The sequence below is a fragment of the Haliotis cracherodii genome, unplaced genomic scaffold (genome assembly GCF_022045235.1).
Source record: "Haliotis cracherodii isolate W230 unplaced genomic scaffold, xgHalCrac1.p SCAF_15, whole genome shotgun sequence".
NCBI classification, from domain to species: Eukaryota; Metazoa; Mollusca; class Gastropoda; order Lepetellida; family Haliotidae; genus Haliotis; species Haliotis cracherodii.
Genome location: NW_027266270.1, coordinates 14,717,433 through 14,743,995, shown reverse-complemented (window position 1 = coordinate 14,743,995; position 26,563 = coordinate 14,717,433). Strand labels below are relative to the sequence as shown.

General features: G+C 41.6%; 1 protein-coding gene across 1 annotated transcript; it reads right to left on the bottom strand.

Annotated features, from left to right (window-relative positions):
* Window positions 1-501: 501 nt before the first annotated feature.
* Window positions 502-22,643, bottom strand: LOC139461845 (thrombospondin-2-like). The gene is made up of 6 exons (XM_071243323.1): window positions 22,280-22,643; window positions 21,331-21,522; window positions 2,306-2,497; window positions 1,977-2,168; window positions 1,050-1,169; window positions 502-770 (listed from the first exon to the last, which is right to left on the bottom strand). The coding sequence occupies exons 1-6, from the start codon at window positions 22,593-22,595 to the stop codon at window positions 502-504; spliced, it is 1,281 nt and encodes a 426-aa protein (XP_071099424.1). The 5' UTR covers window positions 22,596-22,643.
* Window positions 22,644-26,563: the final 3,920 nt, after the last annotated feature.

Below are 26,563 nucleotides of genomic sequence, written 5' to 3'. Positions count from 1 at the left end.
GGTTGTAACGAGCCCTCTTATCTACCCGTGAGACCGCTTCCGTGGTCTAGTGGTATCGCGTCCGCCCGGAGAGCGAAATATCCGGGGTTCGATCCCCGGATGCGTCATACCAAGAGAAGTTAATAAATGGTACTTATTGTTTCTCAGTCTGGCGCTAGGCATTAGGGGCCTAAAACAAGGACTGGTCGGCTTGGAGTCAGTATACTGTGTCTGAGTGGGGCATTCGTGTTGAACTGCGGCACGGTATCTGAGTGAGCTAGCACAAGAAATCGGCATCAGTCAGGACTAGTACAAGCAGACACACACACACACACACACACACACACACACACACACACACACGTCGCTATATAAGGGCAAACATCTTGGACGCGACGTTAAATCCTATTTCACCTCACCTCACACACACCAGTGACTTTCTAACCATACAAACCTGACGCCATCCTTTACATGAAACACCCGTGTAGTAATAATGTAACTCCGCGTGGAGAAATAAGTTCTCTAAGCACAATTACGGATTATCTGATGATACGTGGTGCTGTTGATAGCCGAGCTCGATGGTACATCGTACCAAGCTGTTGTGCTCAACCAACAACTCTTCCTGGTAAAATCATAGTCAGCGGTAATGCAAGTGAAATTCGATGCTGATAGACACAGACTGGTGCACTCCTCTATTGTTTGAATGGAGTAGACAACATTGGCATTATAACCATTGGTGACTTTGTTGTTAAAGATGGTGAAGCCTGATCCATATCCAGAGCTACCACAATCTGAAAAAAGGAGCGAATCGTTTGATATGAGAATAAAGTTTGTTTATTTGTTTAACGCTGCACCCCACAATATTCTAGCTATTGTACAGCTGTCTGTAAATAATCGAGCCTGGATCAGACAATCCAATGATAGACATCATGAGCATTAATCCACGTAATTGGGATACGATGACATGCATCAACCAAGTCAGTGAGCCTGATCTCCCGATCCCATCAGTCGCCTCTTACAAGCATAGACGCCTTTAAGGGCAAGCATGGGTTGCTAAAGTAGATACAAACCTTGGACACAACTGCTGCCACGTTTCACATACATGATGTCGCACACACAAAAGCCGTTATTGCAGACCACGTTCGTCCCAGAACAATATTCGTGGCACGTGCCAAAGTTTGGTGGAGTTCCTGAAAAGAGGATAATCCATATACGCTCGTACCAGAATAGGCATTCATTTGAACAGACAATCCATTGAAATCGTAACCTTTAATCATTACGTTTCATTCTCGCCATCGCCAATACACTACGATTCTCCACTACCCATGATTGCATACGATCACTGTGCAGTGTGAGGCCTTTCGTCGGTGGGGTGGAATACGCTCACCTTTTCACGAATATCAAGCATCATCACCATGTGGTAATGATTCGTAAACACATTCTAATGATATCATCGTACAAGGTACTCTGCTATGATAAGAGAGGATGTATTATGCAGTAATGTCACGTTTGGGATTTTAGAATTGCACGTGAAAGAACATATAGTTATAGTAGAGTAAAAAACAATCATTAAATATTTCATACAATCTTGAAATAGTACCTTCAAAAATCAAGAATTGAATAATAAAACTATTCGTTTTCTTCAGCGGTCAAGTGTTAATAAAACCCTTTCTACTGAAATGAGAAATATCTGCACATCGATTGTATCCGATCATAGGTATGTGTTTTTGAATTACTATTACAGTTTTTTGCCCAAAAGAGAGCGTATCACTTCCCACCGATGGCACCCGTCACAAACACATACAAAGACAAGTCAATTGTTCACCTGATTAAACACGGGAACATATGGCACAAGTCAAAATAGGGAAGTGCATGCACATCATGTTTTTGTTACTGATGCGTCACATTGGGAAATGTTCGCAGATCGGGGTTCTTATCCGTTATTCTGTGGTTTCGATAACCTTATCCTTATTAGTAATTCCAATGGGCAACCTTACCTGGACACGAAGAGAAACCACAGTTCTCACTAGTCGTGCTGGAGAGAGTCTCCGAACAGTCCGCTCCTCCGTAAGCTGGAGCAGGGTTGGTGCAGGTTCGGGTTCGTGTCCTTGTTCCTGTAGCAGTGATGCCGCAAGTCAGTGAACACACCAACGTGCCCCACGCCCCCCAAGCGCTGACACCTCCATCAACTGAAAAACATAGATATCGAAAGACCTGTTAATAATAATCGAATTATTTGGAAATGTCCCCTAATCGGGGTTCTTATCCGTTCTTCAGTGGTTTCGATAACCTTATCCTTATTAGTAATTCCAATGGGCAACCTTACCTGGGCACGAAGAGAAACCACAGTTCTCACTGGTCGTGCTGGAGAGAGTCTCCGAACAGTCCGCTCCTCCGTAAGCTGGAGCAGGGTTGGTGCAGGTTCGGGTTCGTGTCCTGGTTCCTGTTGCTGTGGTGCCGCAAGTCTGTGAACATCCCAATATGCCCCACGCACCCCAAGCGCTGACACCTCCATCAACTGAAAAACATATAAATCGAATGACTCGTTGTTGGTAATAGTAGTCAAAGTACTGTGTAACTGTACAAATGATCGACTCCTCGTCTAGTTTGGTATTCCGACTTGTGCACGGAGGAGGATGTGCAGGATGTGCCGCTCGCACATGCACCACCACTCGCTTCTTTCTGTAACCTACAAGAACTTGCGAGGAATGGCAGATAGACAGACATATCAGTTAAAGACGATAAAATACATACAATACGATAAAAATGCGTTTTACAAAATAAGCTGATCAATTTCATGTAGCGTAACTAGAGGCTTTTGGAAAAATAGTAATATAGCGAACAGAGATACATACTAGTATTACAAGGCAAAAAGAAAATCACAATAAATAGAAAGCGTAAACATAACTTAAAACTGTTGATTGATGTACACTATGTTCATATGTTTATCCAAGATTAGTTTGCAAGTTTTATGTACATTTATACAATTCCAGGCATGATAAAATATGTGAAGGCTCACCACGTGTATTTCAGAGCTAAAAACTACACTCAGCGTTGTGCTGAACATGTACTCCGGCCATTGTGTTGTGTTTTTTTTATCAGTGCTTTGTTTTTATACCCTCTGCTCCATCAACATCCCGGAAATTGGCTTCATACATTATTCCCATATGGATAAGCGAATCTGGGCTGAACGAACGGACGCTTTAACCACAAGGGAACCACACCACCCCTCATCAAAGAGAACATCATTGTTTTGATCGGAAGGTATGTGTTTTATTCAATGATTGTCGGAAGAGGCTACTGAAGGGATCGGGTGGTCAGACACGCTGACGTAGTTGATGCATATCACCGTATCCCAATTGCGTGGATCGATGTTCATACCATTCACTGGATTGTCTTGTCCAGACTTTTGTAGAGTCAAATTAAAAAAACTTCACATTTTTAAAAGTCATCTCACATATGATATACAACGGACAAATGTATCAGAGAAAGTAATTTTTAATCATTAATGTCCAAAGAAGGATTTTAATTAATGGTGGTAAACATAATTTGTTCCAAGCACCTACGGTATTCGGTAATAACATCAACAGTTTAAAGTCCCAAGTACGAGAATCTGATGGCACACAAGTTCAGTAACGTGTTTGGCCACCATGTGCGTTGACAACTGCCACACAACGCCTCCGCATGGACCTTGTGATGCTTGTGAACACACGACTGGGAAGACGACGCCATTGTTGCTGCAAAATGGTGCCAAGATCTTGCAAATTCTGTGGTTGGTTCTGGAGAGTGCGCAGACTTCTGCCAAGAGCATCCCAGACGTGTTCGATTGGATTGAGGTCGGGAGACCTTGACGGCCAGTCCATGACGTTGACTCCCGCATTCTGAAGGAATGTCAAAATTGCTGTGTGGGGTCTGGCATTGTCGTGTTGGAAGATCAAACCGGGTCCATGTGCTGCCATAAAAGGCAGAAGTTCTGGTGCCAGTACCTTGTCGCGGTAAGCAGCAGCGTTGAGGTTGCCACGGTTGACAAGAAGCCTGGAACGTGCTTTGCCACAGAAAGCACCCCACACCATGACACTTCCGCCTCGAAATCTGTCAACTTCCTGTACACAACAATGGGCGTAACGTTCATGACGGCGCCTCCACACCCTCGCCTAACCATCAGCAAATCGAAGATTAAATCGGGATTCATCACTGAAGACGACTTGATTCCAATTCCTCTGAGTCCATCGTAAGTGTCGCTGTGCCCACAATTGACGTTGACGTCTGTGTAATTGAGTCAGAATCGACCCGCAGTATGGCCGTCGTGCTTGAAGGTGAGCAGTTCTCAGACGGTTTCGAACAGTTTGCGCACTCAGTCTACCCCTAAACAGTTCATTTCTGGTTGATGTAGCCGTCAAAAATCGGTTACGGAGGTGACGTAAGACAATCTGACGATCCTCTGCATGTGGCGTCAGACGTGGTCGACCTGGCAGAGGGCGATCAGCGGTGGTACCCGTTTGCTGTAGACGCGTCTGTAAATCATAAACAGTCCGTCGACTACAACCCATCGTTCTTGCGACTTCAGCTACGGATGTTCCCGTCTGCAACATGCCGATTACACGTTCACGTTGCACATTTGAAAGGAGTGGCATGACAAATGGCCGTAAAGACTTTTGTTTTCTTGTGTTTTTCTTTATTGTTTATGACTGCTAACAAGTATGGCTGAAAACACCAGTTGCACATACATGTAAAAAAACACTTTTGCCACTATAGTGATGTGCACATGATTTTGATCGATTCACCTGCACAAAAACGGGTGTTATCTGAAGACAATACGTGGCCATTACTGTTTAAATACAAAATAAGGGCCCGCAATGATAACTGGTCAAAATGTTAAAATTTTAGGATTGTGAAGTTTTTAATTTGGTTCAGTATATTTACAGTCAACCGTCATATACCTGGAATAGTTCCTGAGTGCGGCGTTAAACAACAAACAAACAAAAGGTGTTTTTATCACAAGTTATGGAGATTCTATAGTAGAGTTGGTCCCCAGGAAACTATTCTAGCCTTACAAGGCGGCTGATCAGAGTCGACAGTTATGGTGACATCGTTGATTGTTTTATTTCTTTGTTTGCGGCACTCAGCAATATTACGGCGGTCTGTATTTAATCCAAACAGGTCGCTATATGGCTGCGATAACGCCGATGTGACGTTAAATTTTAACTCACTCACTTATCCAAACAGGACCAGAAAATCCAATGGCTTACATCATAAGCAACGATCTACGCAATTAGGATACGACGACCTGTATCAACCAAGTCAGTGAACCTGACTACCCGATCCTGTTAGTAGCCTCTCACGCCAAACATGGGTTGGTGAAGAACCATTCTAAACCGGCTCGTCACGGTTTTTTTTATTGTTTGTCATCTTAGGTGAGGTGAAGGTGAAATGGGGTTTAACGTCCCGTCCAAGATTATTGCACTTATATAGCGACGTGCATGTACGTGTGTGTGTTTGTGTGGCTGCTTGTACTAGTCCAGACTGATGCCGATTTATAGTGCTAGCTCACTGAGATACCATGCCGCAGTTGAACATGAATACCCCACTCCAACACAGTATACTGACTCCGAGCCGACCAGTCCTTGTTTTAGCCCCTTAATGCCGAGCGTCAGACAGGGTAACAACAAGTACCATCTTTTAACGTCTTTTCGTACGACTCGGTCGGGGATCGAACCCCAGACCTTCCGCTCTCCGGGCGAACGCTCTACTACTAGACCACGGAGGCGGTCTGTCATCTTAGCCCTAAGTGTGACGGTAAGAAACAAACCAAACCAAAACAAACAGTGAACTATAATTTGCTACATACGTTGGCTTGATTCCCGGCGAGGGCCACAAACACAACTCGTAAATGTTCTGCTTACATTGGGCTCGTGTATTCACAGGCCCCTTTCATGTAGCCGAAATATTGCTAGAGTGGGACGTAAACGCCATACGAAACGAAGCATAATCGCGATTCATAGACAAGCAAGGCTACGTGATTAAAATCTGGTGAATCAGTGTAAGTATAAATGCATCTTCAGGTACGGCGGTCTGAATATAATTGAGTCTGGACCAGACAGTCCAGTGCTCGTCATGCTTTAACCAAGTCAAGCGAGCCTGACAACCCGAAGCCGTCAGTCAGATCTTATGACAAGAATAGTCGCCTCTTACGGCAGGCATGGGTTGCTGAAGACCTATTCTACCCCGGATCTTCACGCAAAAAGGCATTTCATGATTGCTTCTCTCCTTGGCAAATAAACGTCCATGTCGTTTATTATCCCCCGTCACGAAGTGGAAGGGGCATATATGAATGGGTGCCGTCCGTCCGGCCGTCCGTCACATTTCGTTTCCGGAGCAGATCTTGAAAACCGTACCATATTTCTTCACCAAACTTGGCACATAGATAGATCTAGTGGTGAACCGGTGCCTTTTGATAGTTTGTGATTTTTTTAAAAGTTATTTTTCGAGTTTCCATGGCAACGACTTTGATTTAGACTGAAAATGGCGGTAGTCCTCGTTTCCGGAGCAGATCTTGAAAACCGTACCATATTTCTTCACCAAACTTGGCACATAGATAGATCTAGTGGTGAACTGGTGCCTTTTGATAGTTCGGGATTTTTAAAAAAAATATTTTTCGAGTTTCCATGGCAACGACTTTGATTTAGACTGAAAATGGCGGTAGTCCTCGTTTCCGGAGCAGATCTTGAAAACTGTACCATATTTCTTCACCAAACTTGGCACATATATAGATCTAGTAGTGAACTGGTGCCTTTTGATAGTTTGTGATTTTTTTTAAAGTTATTTTTCGAGTTTCCATGGCAACGACTTTGATTTAGACTGAAAATGGCGGTAGTCCTCGTTTCCGGAGCAGATCTTTATAAACGTACTATATTTCTTTACAAAAAGGCCCAGTGAACATAGTTCACAGGAGCTAATGCATTGCACACACCCGACATGTCATATTGGCGGGGGTTGTGAGTATTTCATGCTTGTTTGTCTGATAGTTTTCGAAGCGGACCTCATAAAATATACTGCATTGTCGTTAATGATTAGTCATTGCCTCCGCGAACGTAATCAATATTCCTTCCAACAATACATTGACAACTAATATCTTTATATTTTCTGGGAAAATTAAATTTCCTCGACATGGTCAGAAAAAAATGACAATGGGTGACATATTGAATAACATATCCGCATCCGTTTAATTGTCCCTCCTTAGTTGGAAATAATCTCACATTAAAAATATTCTCTCTCGTGGTAGCTGTTGTGTTAGTCTCTATTAAAATGTGAAAAATGATACCGAGACAAAACATATTTCATCGAGACATTCTCTTCAAACAATCCGAAAAATAAACAGTTGTTTTTGTCATGGTCTGTATTGGTTACTGTGATGGTAATAATATGCGCATTTTAGTCAGAATGTCTTTAGTAATGGCTTTGTAAACACTGGTTTGAAAAAAGCGATGCCACTGCCGAATTTCTGACACTCTACCTTTGGAAATTGTTTCTGTTTATTCTTTTTTCAAAACTAGCAACATGCTATTCTAATTTTAAACATACCCATAGCTACTGTGATCTGAGAATCTGGGAAGTATTTTGACTATGTTTTTTTAGGATACCAAAGTCTTGCAAAGTATTCTAATCGGCGCTACCATCCGGATTATCTTGGTTCAAGAACCGTCAGACCGATCAACTTGTACGATGTTCTTTTACTTTTGAATGACAAGAAGCAGGTGTAATTTACAAAAGTATACAACTTACAAAAAAGGCCGCGATCGGATCTTACTGTGAGAATGTAAAGTTTGGTGTAAACCACTGTCAGGGAAACCATAAGTTTATCAATATTATAGCTAAAATCGATAGAATTATCATTAAATGCCCACAAGCTATTGAAATCTGCGGGCCAGTGTAACCAGATAGCAGTCCGCTTTTCCCTAACGACGGGATGCTGTATGTTCTATTGTTATTTGACGTAACTAGCAACACGTCCGAAGTTATAGAGATGTCACCCGTCACGAGATGCCATCAATGTGTCTTGCACGTATCGGCCAACACGTAGGTCACACCGTCCGAAGTTATAGAGGATATCTCATGTGTCGAGTGAAATATCATGTTTCTCATCGCGGGACGGTGGGTGTGTGTGTGTGTGTGTGTGTGTGTGTGGAGGGGGGGGGGGGGGGGGGAGATGGCCACGAGTGCAAATATCTCCTTTTCACCCGTCAGGTGATGAGAGAAACACATGATATTTCACGAATCACATGGAATATCCTATTTATTATATACTTTTTGTGTAGTTGTCTTCCGGAAATTTTATCATTTCATTAAAAATGTTAAACTTTAAAACGTAAGTTCTCCAAACCTAACACACAGGGACGGTACTCCACCCCTTGTATTTGCGACAATAAAAGTAGTTTCATTTTTTCAGCATCTTTATAAAATATAAACAAAAGTAACACAAAGTATTTAGGGGCAATTAAAATACGTATCATACATATAGATATGATTATATACAAAATCAACTTTAACAAAAAATATACTTGAAAACTACCCAACCACTGTTGGAAGTGAAATAATAAATGCTGATCAAGTAACAAAAATGGTTCTTTGCGAAACAAACTGTCTCGATTGACGAGTTTAGTGAGACATTAACAGTGTATAACGAAACATTTTCAAGAGAATAACAAACAACCTGAACCGATATTAACTCCATAAATGGCCATCTATCATTATTTTGCCTTACCAATGAGGAACTAACATAAAAAGGACGTAAAGGACGTCAACAGTTTCTGTACGGGCAGGAGACTTTCGATAAAGGGAGACAAATGAGGGGAGGTCACTCTTGTATGACAATACTTCCGTCAAAGTGTTATTTTCACAGCAGTGAAATATCAGGTGTTATGTTCACTGCAGTAAAATATCAATAATGTTCACTGCAATAAAAATATCACTTTTCTCAACTTCACACTTATATTAAGTATATTGCGTATATTATAAAATTTTACAGACGTTAATACATTTATCGTCAATACATCTTCACTTTCTTTTCATCACTTCACTTATTTTATGTCCGTTGTATGTAATAAACGTAACTCGGTTTGAAATCATTGACATTTCATCAGTTGTTTGACATAATAGCACCACAAACGGGCGTTGATTGTCATTCCTAATTTTGACACTTTCAATTACGGTCGATTAATCTCTGGACTATCATTTCCTTATACACTTTGATTGACTTGATTTTATTCGTTGTGTGTTTTTTAAAATGTGATGCAGCGTCTGCAACGCACGGAACGTCTACGGGCTATTGGCATGCTGAAAATTGGCAGAGGTCATCGTGCTGTGTCCAATACGTTCAATGGTTCACAATTTTTAATCAGTAGGCTATGAAACAGAAACTAACAAACCCCAAATGTTGTCAATCGATCCCACTAAGAGCGTCCCAGGTTAACGACAAGAGTACAGGATCAAATTATCCGAAACCAGACTCTACAAAATCGAGCTCAAACCCAGAATCAAACTTCTGCCAACTTTCATGACGCTTCTGGAGTACAAGTCTACATGCAACTCATCTCCATGCTTGATCGCCACGCGTTCAGCCGCCCCTTACAAATCGTCATATTGCCAACAAACGTCAATGGTGTACACAACGTCGGAACATTGATAGGCGTGGTCGTGTCTTTCGACGTCAAAATGAACGTCATACCAATGTCAACATCATAGGCCGCCGACCACGTTGGCTGTACCTTGATCAGGCACGGCTAGAGGCAGACTTCATCAAAACGCCATTCAGAAACTCATACGCAGTATGCCACGTCAAGTGAATGAATGTTTGACAAATCGGTATAACGCTCTACTCGTCAACTTTGAAATCTCCCATATTACACCTTTTATCCTTCAATATATTTGGCGGTCATAACGTCTACCGGTTGTAATGTGTTCCCAATTCGTTCATTATTATCATTCAACTATAACAAGAAACCAATATCTCTTACAATTCTGGAAATTTTAAGCTATTTCCGAGAATACCCTACTTTAGAGGAGTTGGAAATTTTAGAAGTTCCAACTCAATAAGTAAGGCATTTCGTGATAGCTTTACGCTGATTGTCAATATCCCGTCATTGTGTTTTAATTACGAAGGGGATCCCAACGTGAAGTTCATTGTATAATTAGTTATGGCCACAGCGAACATAATACATTGTCCATACAACAATTTATTGACTGATAACGAAACTGATATCTTTATATTTGTTGAGAATACTAAATTCCCTTTACATGGTTAAAAACAACAACAATGGGTAACATATTGAATAACACAACTGCATCTGTTTCTTCTTCGTTCATTGGAAAATATTTCACTCTAGCAAAACATACCTATTTCTGATATTTCTAATACCGAGAAAACGTATACCATCGGGACATTTTCCCGTAAAACAATCTGAAAAACAAACAGTTGATTTGCCAAGGTATGTGTAGTTTTATTACAGTGACTGTAATTGTATGGATCTTTTCGTCATTTGCAGCATTTGCATCTTTCAACAAACACACGGCCTTCCCATGGGATTCCCGCTATCAACCTTGATCACCGAGATATTAAAGACCCACCTTGAAGAAAATGCCCCAGAAACATCCCAAATAACTCCCCTCTGCTGGTTCCGCAAAGTAGGTGACATCTTTTTAATCCTACATCCCAACAATGACCCCAGAACCCTACTGGACCACCTGAACTCCCCAAACCCACGAATGCAGTTCACCATTGAGGACGAAACTAATCGTCAGCTACCCTTCCTTGATGTTCTTGTACAGAAAGACAATAACACCAAACTCCAGACCACTGTTTACCGGAAACCAACCCACATAGGTCAATATCTTCACTATGCCTCCAACCATCCACTTAAAGAAAGGTCAAGAAAGGAATTATCTCAACCCTAGCGAGTCGACCCCATCTGTTCTACAAAGCAACATCTTACAACTGAAATAAGCCACCTTAAACAAGTATATTCACATAGCACAACCACTACCCTGAGAAGCTCGTGCAACAGACAATACAGAACATCACCAAGAAATCTGAGAAATAACCCAATCAACAAACTGCACCCTTTTTGATCAGCTTCCCCTACTTTGGAACAGTTAGCCATAAAATGCAGAGACCAGGAATAAAGAAACAGGCCAACATTGATGTAGTTTTCAAGAGAAGTCACACCATTCAGAACACAATTTAAGCCACAGGACAAACACCCACCAGCCACAAACTAGAACCATTAGGAGCAGTGTACCACATTCCGTGCAATTGTGGAAAGGCTTAACAGTGGAGAAATATCTAGGCCCATCAAAACCCGAATTAAAGAACATCACAGCTCAGTCTCCAAAGATGACTCTAAACAGCTCTATCGGACCATATCCGAGACAACCCAAGCCACAGCATCCAGTGGAATAAAGTCAAAGCCCTCACCACAAAGACTTCAAAATCAGAAAACTACAAGAAATACACCAACCGTCAATCAACCGTGACCCCTGGTGTACCATCAACTCATCAAAGACCCCAATCAGTCATAATCCTTTTGTTGATATTACTGGCTTCCCCCTTTTGTTTATATTACTGACTTCGCCGATCAATATGTTTACTACCCTTTTTCCCTAATTAAAAACTTCACATTTTTAAAAGTAATCTCATATATGATATACAACGGACAAATGTATCAGAGAATACCATAATCATCAAGAATACGCAGCATATCAAAGCAAGTCCTCAGATACCTGGAACATTCCTTTTAAAGAAATATGCACCAATGACCTATATATCGACTATAATAATGAACACACCTATAACTTCTGCCCACATCACCTAATACAGCATTGCTTGACGTACGTCTAGAGACACCCAGGCACTTTTTACTGAAATTACTCTGTACCTCTTGTATGGCCTCCCTAAACGTATATCCCCAAATTTATTAACCATACAAATAAGCTTGGTGCAATTTAGCATCAAATTGAAAACTTCACAATTTTAAAAGTAATCCCATATATGATATACAACGGACAACGGAATTTTTAATCATTAATGTCCAAAGAAGGATTTTAATTAACGGTGGTAACCATAATTTCTTCCAAGCATCTACGGTATTCGGTAATAACATCAACAGTTTAAATCATAAGTCCAAAGCACGAGAATCTGATGGCACACAAGTTCAGTAGCGTGTATGGCCACCATGTGCGTTGACAACTGCCACACAACGCCTCCGATGGACCTTGTGATGCTTGTGAACACACGATTGGGAAGACGACGCCATTGTTGCTGCAAAATGGTGCCAAGATCTTGCAAATTCTGTGGTTGGTTCTGGAGAGTTCGCAGACTTCTGCCAAGAGCATCCAAGACGTGTTCGATTGGATTGAGGTCGGGAGACCTTGACGGCCAGTCCCGCATTCTGAAGTAAATTCCTTGTCAAAATTGCTGTGTGGGATCTGGCATTGTCGTGTTGGAAGATCAAACCGGGTCCATGTGCTGCCATAAAAGGCAGAAGTTCTGGTGCCAGTACCTGGTCGCGGTAAGCAGCAGCGTTGAGGTTACCACGGATGACAAGAAGCCTGGAACGTGCATTGCCACAGAAAGCACCCCACACCATGACACTTCCGCCTCGAAATCTGTCAACTTCCAGTACACAACAATGGGCGTAACGTTCATGATGGCGCCTCCACACGATCGTCTACCATCAGCAAATCGAAGATTAAATCGGGATTCATCACTGAAGACGACTTGATTCCAATTCCTTGAGTCCATCGTAAGTGTCGCTGTGCCCACAATTGACGTTGACGTCTGTGTAATTGAGTCAGAATCGGCCCGCAGTATGGCCGTCGTGCTTGAAGGTGAGCAGTTCTCAGACGGTTTCGAACAGTTTGCGCACTCAGTCTACCCCTAAACAGTTCATTTCTGGTTGATATAGCCGTCAAAAATCGGTTGCGGAGGTGACGTAAGACTGACGATCCTCTGCATGTGACGTCACACGTGGTCAACCTGGCCGAGGGCGATCAGCAATGGTACCCGTTTGCTGTAGACGCGTCTGTAAATCATAAACAGTCCGTCGACTATACCCATCGTCCTTGCGACTTCAGCTACGGACGTTCCCGTCTGCAAAATGCTGATTGCACCTTACGTTGCACATTTGAAAGGCGTGGCATGACAAATGACAGTACAGACTTTTGTTTTCTTGTGTTTTTCTTTTCTTGTTAATGACTGCTAACAAGTATCACTGAAAACACGTGCGGTATTATGGCCAAGTGACCAGTTGCACGTGAAAAAACACTTTTGCCACTATAGTGCTGTGCACAGGATTTTAATCAATTCACCTGCACAAAAACGGGTGTTATCTGAAGACAATACCTGGCCAATACTGTTTAAATACTGTAACGCAATAAGGGCCCACAATGATAACTGGTAAAAATGTTGAAATTTTAGGATTGTGAAGTTTTTAATTTGGTTCAGTATATATCTGATATCTACTCTACTGTATAAACACTGCCACCTACCTGTATATATTTGTATGTATATATATGTATGTATGTCATGTCATGTCAAACATACTCAGTACATCACCTGCGTGATAACAGTGTTAGAACCTTCACTAAAACGTGGCTCCTAATGTGTAATAAAGAAATTGTTCATCATAAATCTTTTCCTTACTCAGCAACATGCTATTTTAATTATAAATGTACCATTAATAACTATTCCATTTAGACCATGTGAATCTAGGTAGTATTTTAATTAAGTGTCGGAGAAAGTCCGAATTCGTCGATTAGTTTGGCTCATGATGCTTTTTCGAGACCCGTGAGGCCGAGAACGATCTTCGCGAGTGAAACTAATCGATGGACTTAGGACTCTCCTGCTTACAATGAATTCACTATTGTACTCACGTGTGTTACTAATGTACAGTGCACACCAAAACTGGTTCTTACGCGTACTATAACATTTGGTTGATGCATGTCATCGATCCCAATTGCGTGGATCGATGCTCATGATGTGACTCTCTGTATTGTCTGGTCCAGACTCGATTATTTACAAACCGCCGTCATATAGCTGGAATATTGCTGAGTGCGGCGTTAAACAACAAACAAAACTCTTAAAGGCGCACCTGTTAACAATAGTCCTGCTGAACAATCATCTGGTCGTGAGGTATAAAAATGAAACAAAACAAAAAGAAATTCCTGTACAAGTTTGGACCCAAAACCGATTTAAATCATCCTCATAAAATGATGAACTTTAGACGTTCATCAATTCCGATAAATCAAGCAAAAAGCTCAGTAATTCTCTTCTTAATTTGATTGGCCTGAACTTTGCTCTCAGGGCAAGACACGAGCACCAAGTATTGTGGGTAGGGGACACCTCTCAAGTTAAGGTGACGCAAAACTTGAACCAAGGGTCCAAGGACTTTGTTTACACTAAGGATACGTCCAAGGCCAACAGGGGTGGCCTTGCGCACCGGAAGTGCGAGCGTGAAATGGTGAAGGTGTCTCAGAACAACGAGGGTGATTCTTGACTCATTTATACAAAAGGTATATGAATCTAAGAGATATGACATGAGGTACTGAGGTAGATCCATGCATGCAGCTTCCATATCTGCATTGCCCTTATGCCTATGGGAAGTGTCCCGACGCTGATGTCTTACATTTACCACTTTGACATATTCTAATTTGATATTTGCAAGGTTTGCATTTGAGAGTTACAACAGAAGCAACTTACTAAAGAGGCCGCGGTTGTATCTTCTTGTAAACACGTTACCTTTGGTGTACACCGAAATCAGCGAAAATACAGCTATTGGACGGTTGTGCATGGATAATCGAGTCTAAGTCAAGAAGACAGTGCTTGACCGCAGAAGCAACAACCCAGGTCGACCGCGCATAATCACACACAAAATCACATAATGTAACATCCCAATGCTGAATAGTTCTCTCCTATCAGAGTGAATTAGTTTGGTTTAACGCCTTTGTGAACAGTCATGTAGTTCCACCACTGCGTGACAGCCTGATAAGGGAGGAAAGCCCGAAGTTATGTAGGTTATACTAATCTGACACGCCTGAAGAGTGCACATCCGAGTCGTGAAGATGCGAGGTAAAATAAGTCTTCAGCCCATGCTTGTGGTAAAAGGCGACTATGCTTGTCGTAAGAGTCGACTAACGGGATCGAGTGGTCAGGCCCGCTGTCCTAGTAGATGCATGTCATCGTATCCCAATTGTATGGATCGATGCTCATGATGCCAATTACTGGATTGTCAGGTCCATGCTCGATTATTTTTCAGAGTGCAGGGTTAAACAACAGACAAACAAACAAACTTCAGCCAGATGTTGCACCGTCGACGATTGCACGCAATATCTTGTAATTAAGCAGTTGAAACTTTGTTAAGACTTTGTTTAACATAGCACAAACCACAGCCTTCGACATTGTAATGACAGCCATGGAATGACATCATAGATCCACATATCAAAGCAGCCTGCATCCCTTAAAGGGGTAAACAGAAGCAAGACGATGCTTTCATAGTCATAAGAAATCTCTGCTGAAAGCAGCATCCATTGTACAAGTCCGACTACATCACTATCAACAGTGACACAAGCGAAAAGGTGGGCGTATCCGGCCCCACCGGTGGCACCCGTGACAAAAACACATGCAAAGGGAAGTCAATTGTTCACTGTCACCGGGTCGTAAAGCCAGTCTAGTCACGGTCTAGTGACCGCTCCGCTTCTCGCTTTTAATTATCCAGCTTCCGTTACCATTCGGCAAAGTCCGGCGGTCGCCATACGCCGATGTCTGTGCGAGAATTGATGACTCGAAAATTGTATTCTTAAGCTGTATAATCACACACTTTCATCATTTATTGATTTGATATGTTGTTATCTTATTAATGATTGCTACCTTATATATGCGTTGAAAATGTTTTAGTAACATTGATTTTCGCGGAGTAGCCGGATTATCTGGCACTGGTAGATATCTCACATGTATTTAAGGTCATATTTGCCACCTCGATAAATGTACATATACTCCACGACAAAAGTTCCTGTGACACCAATATTTCAGTGTATTTTCCAAACAAGTAAAGTTTGGTTTTCAATATTGTAGTACATGTATGGAATCAAGTCACCAAAACGCAACTGCTACAGAGAAGCATCCAGTCCATGCAAAATTTGACTTTTATGCAAGCCCAATGAATTTCACTATTCAAGAATGGGTATTTAAACATGTGCGTTAACAGGATTCCATATGCATTGTTTAGGTTCGTGCTGACAACAACCCAAAATTACGCAATTATTCAACATTACAAAATGCCACGCCTGTCCGAAAATGAGCGTTTGCGAGCCACTGGTATGCTTGAAGCAGGATCGAGGCAACGTGATGTTGCAAGACAATTTTACGTCCACAGAAACACCATTTGGTGTTTATGGCAACGTTGACAACAGACGAATGCAGTCAGAGACCATCCTCGGACTGGCAGGCCACGCGTAACCAATAATTGACAAGACAACTGGATTCGAACAACACGCCTAAGAAATCGATTTCAGCCAGCAACAGTGACTGCAAGAAGCATCCCTGGCCTTCGACGAATATCTTCACAACCCGTACGTCACCGCCTCAGATGTGCTGGGATTGTCGCCAGAAGACCCGCCATACCACCATTTGGACAGGAAACCACCGTCAAGCACGTCTACAGTGGTGCAGACAGCGTCTACGTCTGCACACACATATAGAAAAATCACGTGTCTCTACCTCCAGGTAAGGCTAGACTGTTTATGGCTACTGGTTTGGTCAGGTCGAAACTAAGGTTTCGTGAGCAAGTGGTTATGGGGCAGTATTGAACTGAAACTTATTTGCTTGGCTTTTATTTTTAGTAACCTGTTTTTCTAGTAATCCGTGGATAACCCAATTTCATGCGATTGTCTATTTACTACTGGAGTCAAGCTACTCTTTTGGTCAAATACCCTGTTTTTAATGACTGAGTCTACACACTTCTTAGGTCAAGTACCTTGTTTTTTTGTTTGTTTCTTGTTGTTGTTTTTTTTTTTTTTTTTGTTTTTTTTTGTTTTTTTTTGGGGGGGGGATTTCCGTGCCCAGTCAAAGTGACAGAGTCTTAAGGTTATAAGTCTAGTTTGATATTCAGGCGTTTCTGTCTATTTTATCGTTCAAGAGCTTTATTTCAGGAATGGGCCCAGTAGTATAGATGATGGGGGTTCTGGCTCACTTCAACTAGAGCTAGATTCATATACTTATACAACCAACACAGAGGGAATTTTTTATGTCAAAATGATAAGGCTATTTAACAATCGTCATGATATCATATTAAAAGAATCATCAATATTAATTAATAATGAATAAAATTTATTATTGCCAACGAGGATATTGGAAAGGTATAGGAGCAATACAAAAATTAGCCACCTCGGCAAAGGCATCTAAAGATGTGGCCAAGGATTGGTTAAAGAAACAAGCGATGTGGCAAATATACTTACCAGCACCGCGTTATATACCGAGGAAGAAGTTTGATATTTTTACAACGAATGAAGTTCATCAGGTTGACCTCTTGTTTCTTCCCCATGATAAGGTAAGACGCAAAACGTATAAATATGCTTTAACCATAGTGGATGTGGCTAGTCGATAGAAAGAGGCTGAGGCATTAACCTCGAAAGATTCAACAGAAGTAGCTCTGTATCTTGCTCTATTCTTGCAATTGTACTCCGTATGGCACTATGTTTGGTTTCCGTATGCGCAGAAATAGTATGCAAAATTGTTGTATGAATCTGTCCTCTTTTTTCGCCATCTGGAGTTTCTCCCATACTTGTTCGTACTGCTGTAGATATTCTTAATACAATATATTGTGCAGAAGTATCTTCTCCTGTTGTACATAGCAATTTTCCCTTTCTGTATACACATTCTTTGGAATGTAGATATCCAAACGCGTACAAATCGTCTACAAATGTTGGTAGGCCTTCTAGCAGTTGTAGATTTGTTCTACCAAGATTTCCTGCCAAATAGTCGGCATTGGTACATCTGGTACTAGATTGCTCTGGTACGCATTTTCGAGCTATAGGTGGGGTGCTACCGATTTTGCGGCTCGTAGGCCCATACTTTGGTATGTTGTCTCCATTCTATTTTGCTCCATTGTTGCTCTATATACTTTGGGCTACCAAATGTCTATATAGAAATTTTTCGCAACTTGTTCTACCTTTTTCTTTGTAGAATTGGGCTTGTGGTCTGTTTTTCGCTATACACTGCTGCCTATTTTGTAGATACTTGGGGATATGGTTTTTGGACTCTTTGGAGAAAAAAGTAGCCGGAAATTTGGTAGCCCTTACCAAAAATGCGCTCTAGTAAATACGAATCATGATGATTGTTAAATTACATTATCATTTTGACATAAAAAATTCCCTCTGTATTGGTGGTATAGGTATATGAATATGGCTCTAGTGGAAGTGACCCAGAACCCCCATCATCTATACTACTGGCCCTCTGTGTTTATTTCCTGTTATTTACCCCAGCAGATGGTATTGTGGTAAATAATGAGTAAAGCTTTAATTATGTTTAACTCGGTAAGCACAACGCAGCCGATCCGCTGCTAAGGTTACGATCCGCACGTGGTTCTGCTACCGCGAGGGCACTTCGCCTCACCCATGACGCTCAGTCATCTCCCTGCAGGCGAGAAAGTAAGACTCGCAAGCAATGGCGTGCAAAGAGAGTGTCGACTTCGAATCCTGTTTGGAAGAGCAAAGTTTCAGCAATAGCTCTATCTCGAAATTGCTGGCGGAAGAGTTCGTCGTGCCAAGTCAACATGCAGACTTAACTAAAGACGATATTGACGAGTTAGGTTTCAAGATGGCACAACGAAAACGTCTTGGGAAAGTGGTTGAAGACATGAAATTACCTTGTCATGACCAGCAACAACAGCAGCAGCAAGATAACCATACTACAACTAAAGACCTAGTGGCAAAATCCCAACTGAAACAACTACTAGAATCTATGGGTCGGCGTCATTGAATGACATCTTACATACAGACGATAATGGTGTTACCACCACAACTACGGTTAAATCAGGTGATAAACCATACTTTATACATGACTTTATTACCCGGCCCAAATGTGTAGTCCAAGATAATGAACAGACTTTTGGTTTATCAGATGGTAGTAGCCAACTTGTCATAAGGAAAGGAAATAGTAAATTAAAGCCAGAAGAAATTTCAATGTCACAGTGGATCTCGGCGAACGCAAGAATATTATCTCTACTCGGAGAAGGGCGTTTAGACTCCCAGGGACTGTGTGAATACCTTGAGTATACAGCCTGTATCGGCGACTATTTACAGTCCCACACCGTATCATCTGTAATGACATTTGACCACATTCACAGGCAAACACAGGCAGAACAAGGAAAACGTTGGTGTAAAAAAGATTTCTACTATTTCTACTATTCTACTATCTAAAAAAGCGGGACATGGGACGGAAATATGTAAAATCAGGCAAAGAGAACTCACAGTTTGTTCAAGTTTCCAAAATTCACCACTGCAAATATATGCACGTATGTATTCAGTGCCACGGCCCTCACCCCCAGTTTCAGCATAACAATTCCCATCAGCGATCGGAAAACTATCAGTCCAATCTCCATAGTGAGCGTATCCATGGGTAGGACAATGAACTTCAGGGAGACTTAGATAGAAAATTCATTTTAGGTGGCATTAAACATGGCTCCAGGGTTTTAGATAGAAAATTCATTTTAGGTGGCATTAAACATGGCTCCAGGGTTATAGATAGAAACGTTCAGCTTAAAGACGTGTATTGTAAAAAATCGAAATAGGCGCTTACTCCTGAAACTCGGGATAAAGTTGAAAGTCGATTGAAGTGTTAAATGTTACAGGGAAACTATATTATTACCCATAAAAAGCCAACGATCGTCAGCAGTCTGGCAGCTATCCCAAAAGGCAATTCTGATGTGCGCGTTATACATGACTGTAGTAGACCGGAAGGGGCATCAGTGAATGATTACGTCACTAAGAACTCTGTTGTGTACGACACCATAAGGATAAGGCGACAGCCATGTTACCACCAGGGGGTTATATGGCGAAACTGGACTTAAAGAACGTGTACAGAAGCGTACCCGTCCATCCAGATTCCTATCCCGCGCTAGGGCTTCAGTGGCAGTTCTCCAGGGATGATCATGTAAGTTACATGTTCGACACCAAACTTCTGTTCAGCTCTTCCCGGAGCCCCGAGATCTTCCAGCGCATATCGTCTAGCATTACGGGTATGATTAAACGTACGGGGTACGATGTGACTATAGTTTACCTGGATGACTTTGCTATCATTACTGCGAATAAAGGCCACTGTGAGGAGGTTTTGGAATGCTTGCGCCGGCTTATTGAAGATTTTGGATAAATTGATAAATTCGTAGCACCAACCCCCAAAATGATATTTTGGGGTATACAAATAGATAGGATCGGGTGGTCAGGCCCGCTGACTTGGTTGATACATGTCATCGATCCCAAATGCGTGGATCGATGCTCATGCTGTCAATCACTGGAGTGTCTGGTTCAGACTCGATTATTTACAGACCGCCGTCATATAGCTGGAATATTGCTGAGTGCGGCGTTAAACAACAAACAAACAAATTTTGTTACTGTTATACACTTGCTTAGCTAATTAGCTTGTATATTTGTTCTGGTTTAATTGATCAGTGTTCGTTGGCAGTGTAAATTGGTTTTGTTTTTATCCTTATTATTGTTGTCTATCCTCAAAACTAGCTAATAATAATAAACCTGTGAATCTAATACCGCGTGTGCATTATTAATTTATTCTTGTGTAATGGCGCCCTGATCTCTGGAGCACAGCTCCGTGACATTCACCTACAAAAAACACGTGAACGTGAACATATGGTAAAAGATAAAGTAGGATATCATAAAACACGCGCAGTTTATGCGTTCCCGGTGTTGATAACACGTTTCACATCAAACAAACAAGTCTACGAAGATTTCGGAGAGCTCCCCACGACTCTTGATCAAAGATACAGAATTCACTCAGAAAGTTTTATGGTAGACATGTGGAAGACATTTCCATATTTGACGCATCAGTCACCTGGTATCATCACTATGATGATTCATAAACTCAATGACATGCTTTTGGTATGGGGTTCAAATGCAGCTGGACCCGAGAAGATTCATGGGTAGAATAGGTCTTCAGCAACCCATCCTTGCTGTAAAAGGCGACTGCGCTTGTCAATAGAGGCGACTAACGGGATCGGGTGATCAGATTCGCTGACTTGGTTGATGCATGTCATCGCATCCCAATTGAGTAGATCGATATGTGATACTCACTTGGACATCGAGGCAAACCACAGCTGAGTTCGCCAGTTTCCGAGAGGCTCTCTGTGCAGTCAGCTCCTCCATTAACTGGAGTCGGATTGGTGCAGGTTCGAGTCCTGGTTTTCATGATGGTGTGCGAGCTCCCACATGTCTGAGGGCAAGCTGGTCCTGACCACTGGCCCCAGGTGCTGACACCGCCGTCAACTGAAGACAATTTCATAATTTTTAGTCACATGATTTAAGACCCGTGACGTTCCGGGTAGAATAGGTCTTCAGCAACCAGACCAGACAATCCAGTGATTAATATCATGAGCATCGATCCACGCAATTGGGATCGATGACATGCATCAACCAAGTCAGCGAGCCTGACCACCCGATCCCGTTAGTCGCCTTTTACGACAAGCATAGTCACCTTTGACGGCAAGCATGGGTTCCTGAAGACCTATTCTACCCCGGAATCTTCACAGGTCTATTATATACAGACCGCCGTTATATAGCTGGAATATTGCTGAGTGCGGCGTCAAACAACAAACAAAACTGGTTAGAAAAATGGTCTTGAACGAAACTGTTTTGAATTAATGTAGTCAATGCGAAAAGCAGATTCCTCAAGACTTCAGGTAAATACACCACTAATGCAGGATTGAAACAGGGTTTTCCTTTGCACTCATTACATTAGGGAATCTGCATCAGCCATTTTCTATCATAGTTTTGCATATGACAAACATTAGTGCATACAGAGCAATCTGCGTCGTTATGCAAGTGTGCTATCGAGGAATCCTACTAATGTCAGCATTGTCATTCCTGTTTTGCCATAACATTTCACTTTTCGTTGGTAGTGGGAAATGGTTATCTCATGTGAATAGCTTCTGATATGATTCTATGTCCTGGCTTCTTATGTCAGATATGTGACAAATAATTGTTTAAAATTAAATTAAATTTAATTTAAGAGTGTTTCCTTTACCTGGTGCACAAGTTGAAAACATGTTGAATCCTGATTCACTGGCAAACGTCATTGCTGCTGGTGTTGTGAGAGGCACGGTGTATGCCACACATTCTCTACTGGCCTCCTTGTATCCAAAGGACTTTATCACGCTGAAGAGGGAGCAGCGCGCTGCACATTCGGCACGACTAGTCATATCAGTCTTTGTCCACAGAACACCCTCACTAACTCTCTTGTTCTGGAAATCTGGCAATGATTTAACCTCGCATACACCACAAAAACTTTTTACAAGACCAAAACCGCCACAAGCTATCATCAAAATCAATCGTATGGTCATGATTGAAAACAGTCTCCTTTCTTACCAAACGTCATTTGGCAATGGCAACACGCATTGCCTTCTGGTGACTAGTTATAACAGACTAGCAAATCGATGTGTTTTGTCTTTTTGTGATTTATAGCCACAGAACTGACACTGCAGGAATAACAAGCAATTATACTTGTTATGACTGTATAGAGAAATAATACAAAAAAATACACACAAGGTATGATAACATGCAATCAATCAAATCACAAAGCATGACATTGTTCACCAGATCCTCTTACACGCACCAGCTTGACTATTGATTTCAACGCCATAGAATAGATATCCAAGTCTGGCGAAATACATTTCAATGGCGTAAAAGGCAAATTAGCTGTGAACATTCTGTGAATGAATCATTGCAAATCAGTGATGACACCAGGTGTTCGCGATGGGGTAAGCATGCCTACCCTACCGGTAGCACACTGAACTTTCTACTTCATTTAGCTTGATGGTATTAACACTATTCATGCCCAAAACGTGTTCTTTAACTTAAACCTAAGACTTTAAACCTGAAGATTCCGGGGTAGAACAGGTCTTCAGCAACCCATGCTTGCCGTAAAAGGTGACTACAGTTTATGTTTGTCGTAAAAGGCGACTAACGGGATCGCTGACTTGGTTGATGCATGTCATCGATCCCACTTGCAGGGATCGATGCTCATGATATTAATCACTTCATTTTCTGGTCCAGACTCGATTATTTACAGACCGCCGTCATATAGCTGGAATATTGCTGAGTGCGGCGTTAAACAACAAACCAAACCAAACTTAAACTTAAAACGCTTACCTTTTCGCTAACGTCTGGTATCACCACTTTTTGAAATTATAAACAAACGCTTATAACATATTGGGAATCGTACACTGCACTCTGCATTTAGGAGAGATTTCTTATGATTTTGGAAATGGTTTTGTCGCTATTATTAATGACACATACGGTACTACAGGTTTAATAAGGGTGAGTGAGTGAGTGAGGTTTTACGCCGCTTTTAGCAATATTCCAGCAATATCACGGCGGGGGACACCAGAAATGGGCTTCACACGTTGTACCCATGTGACGAGCTAACGCTTTAACCACTAGGCTACCCGACCGCCCCAGATTTGAAAAGGGAAAGCAGTAGAGAGATGTTAAAGGGGCGTTATCCTCGGACCAATTAGTATTTCCATCAAGTATGAATCACGATTGGCCCAGCAGAGTTGTTTCCCATGGGGACGCTAGAAATATATGATTCCTAGGTTCGAATCACGGTTTGGGTTTGCTCAGATTGTGTTTCTAGGTTTGTGAGAACTTTACCCATGCTCGTTGGTAAACGTCTAAACCTGCATGAATTGGGGCTTTCCTCCCACCCATACTTAGGTGACCCACCGTGATTATACTGAAATTTTGGACGAAACCGCATTATCATTGGTTCGAGTGTCGAAGAGAGCTAACTCTAAATATATTTTGAAACTATGCTGTTTAGTTACGTATCCGAGAAAAACATGGCTATGGGAAAGCGAAACCTGTTCTTTTCGTCACTCGGTTCATAATTACTACACAGGTATTCTATTAAGTGAAACACGTCAATCAATACAAACAACATTAGTTTGCTTTACGATTGTTAGAGATGTTTGTCAACACTACTGAATTGTTGACCACTTACTAGCTGGGTCGAAGATATGGGCCCACATTTCATATGAAGTACTTCCTTACAAATCTCATTAAAACCAGACTGAGGACATCTCATTACGGGTCACGTCAGATCGACCTTATGCGAACTTTGACCGGCCTATGGAATGACTGACAATAATTCGACAATAGCCAATCAGAGGGCAGCTTTCTCTTGTGCTTTATTTACGCTTCTAGTTTCAAACTGGCGACTACGCGACGAAGCATATTTTGACAAATTCTCGATTTAAAATTTTAAAACCGAAAAAAGACTATTGTGGAATGGCTGATTATCTAATTGACTGTAGATATATATATATATATATAAAGCAGTACGACAATTGATATCACCAAGTAAACAATGCCAAGTTCATTCATGTAGCTTGAGTAGTTTCTGAGAATACTGTGCACACAGCAGAATAACACGGGTCAAGGGACGTAACTGTGTAAAACAAATATTTCAGAACTCAAGCTGCTTTCCGACACATACCCATTCTGTGCGGGTCTGCTGTCGGCCTGATGCGCCCAGTCGGCTTCAAAACGGCGAGTCGACGGATTTCGGTCGATATTATTTTATAGGAATAAGGAATTTGGAGATATGTATTGGAATCGATAGAATTGTCACCCGACACAAGGTATGAAGATATGAAGTTTTTATGCCTGATTTGCGATGTGACTTTAGAAACAGCGACGCAAGGCGAGCGGTGATGCAGGGAGTGTCTGGCCTTGTGTAAATATATCATAGGACAGTGAATGTCTGACACTCATCATATTAATTGATCTAAAAATATATAGACAACGACACAAGGGCCTGTGGGTTTGGCTCGATGATCTCGATGACTGTATCGTCGTACCCCGTCGTTGGGTGACGTTTCTCATGATATCAAACACTGCTTGTTTTAGGACTCAATTATGTACATGCCGACGTGATACAGGATGAATAATAGTAACTGGGGCATCACATGAAAATAACTGAAGCGCAGTTAAAATCACGAATGTTACATTGGATATTGTTCTTTATGGTCCCAAATGACAGTAGTGAATGAGTATGGTTTTACGCCGCTTTTAGTTATTATTTTTTTATTTTGTTGAACGCCACACTCAGCAATATTCCAGCTATATGATGGCAGACTGTAAATAATACAGTCTGTACCAGACAATCCAGTGATTGACATCATGAACATCGATCCACGCAATTGGGATCGATGACAGGCATCAACCAAGTCAGCGAGCCTGACCACCCGATCCCGTTAGTCGCCTTTTACGACAAGCATGGTCGCCTTTGACGGTAAGCATGGGTTGCTGAAGACCTATTCTACCTTGTCTACATGTATCATGACACATGATTCAACTCATTTTAACTTAATTCAACTAATTTGTGGCGTTATTAAAATGTATCGCCCATGGGCAGGCCCATCAGGTATGTCAGTCCTACATTTTAAATACATTGTACATTAATATACGTAATCATAACTTTTTGACCTGTCAAATCAGTCTAATGAAGACCACACACTGAATAATTAAAATTAATTGTTTGTTAAAAGAAACAAAATTTCATTGCATATGTATCTTGAAATTAATGAGTTCTGGTAACACTCAGAAAATAATCCTGAAGATATTGTTGTATAAATGGTAATAAAATATTTAAGTCAATTTACATGAAGATAAGAAAAAAAGGATGGAATTAAGCTGTGGTGAAATGAATTACGCCGGTTTTCATTTGACAGGAAGGTTGTTTCGACTTGCTTGTGGGTCAAGGTCGCTGCTAATGTAAACAGTACAGCGTAGTTTGCGGACCATGGCCCAGTTACCACTATTCTTTGAACATTGATTGCCGCGAATTTATTAATATCGATAAAACAATATACGTAAATGTATCTTTATTGTAAAAGGAGGAATCTACTGTACGTCTTACCGGAGAGAGCTGTACACTGATGGCATGGTATCCCTTGCGGCATATGTAGGCCGCTTCGTTGTTTGGTGATGGTTGTTTTATGACAATAAGTGTTCCGTCACGGCACTGAGAACTTTTGGAAAATGACCAATTCTATAGAAAGCTTGCTGTACCTTGGTTTGCTGATCGTGACTCCAAGGTTGTTGGTTGGCTTGTTGTTTAACGCCGCACTCAGAAATATTCCAGCTATATGACGGCGGTCTGTAAAATAATCGAGTCTGGACCAGACAATCCAGTGATTGATATCATGAGCATCGATCCACGCAATTGGGATCGATGGTATGCATCAAACCAAGTCAGCGAGCCTGACCACCCGATCCCTTTAGTCGCCTTTTTACGACAAGCATA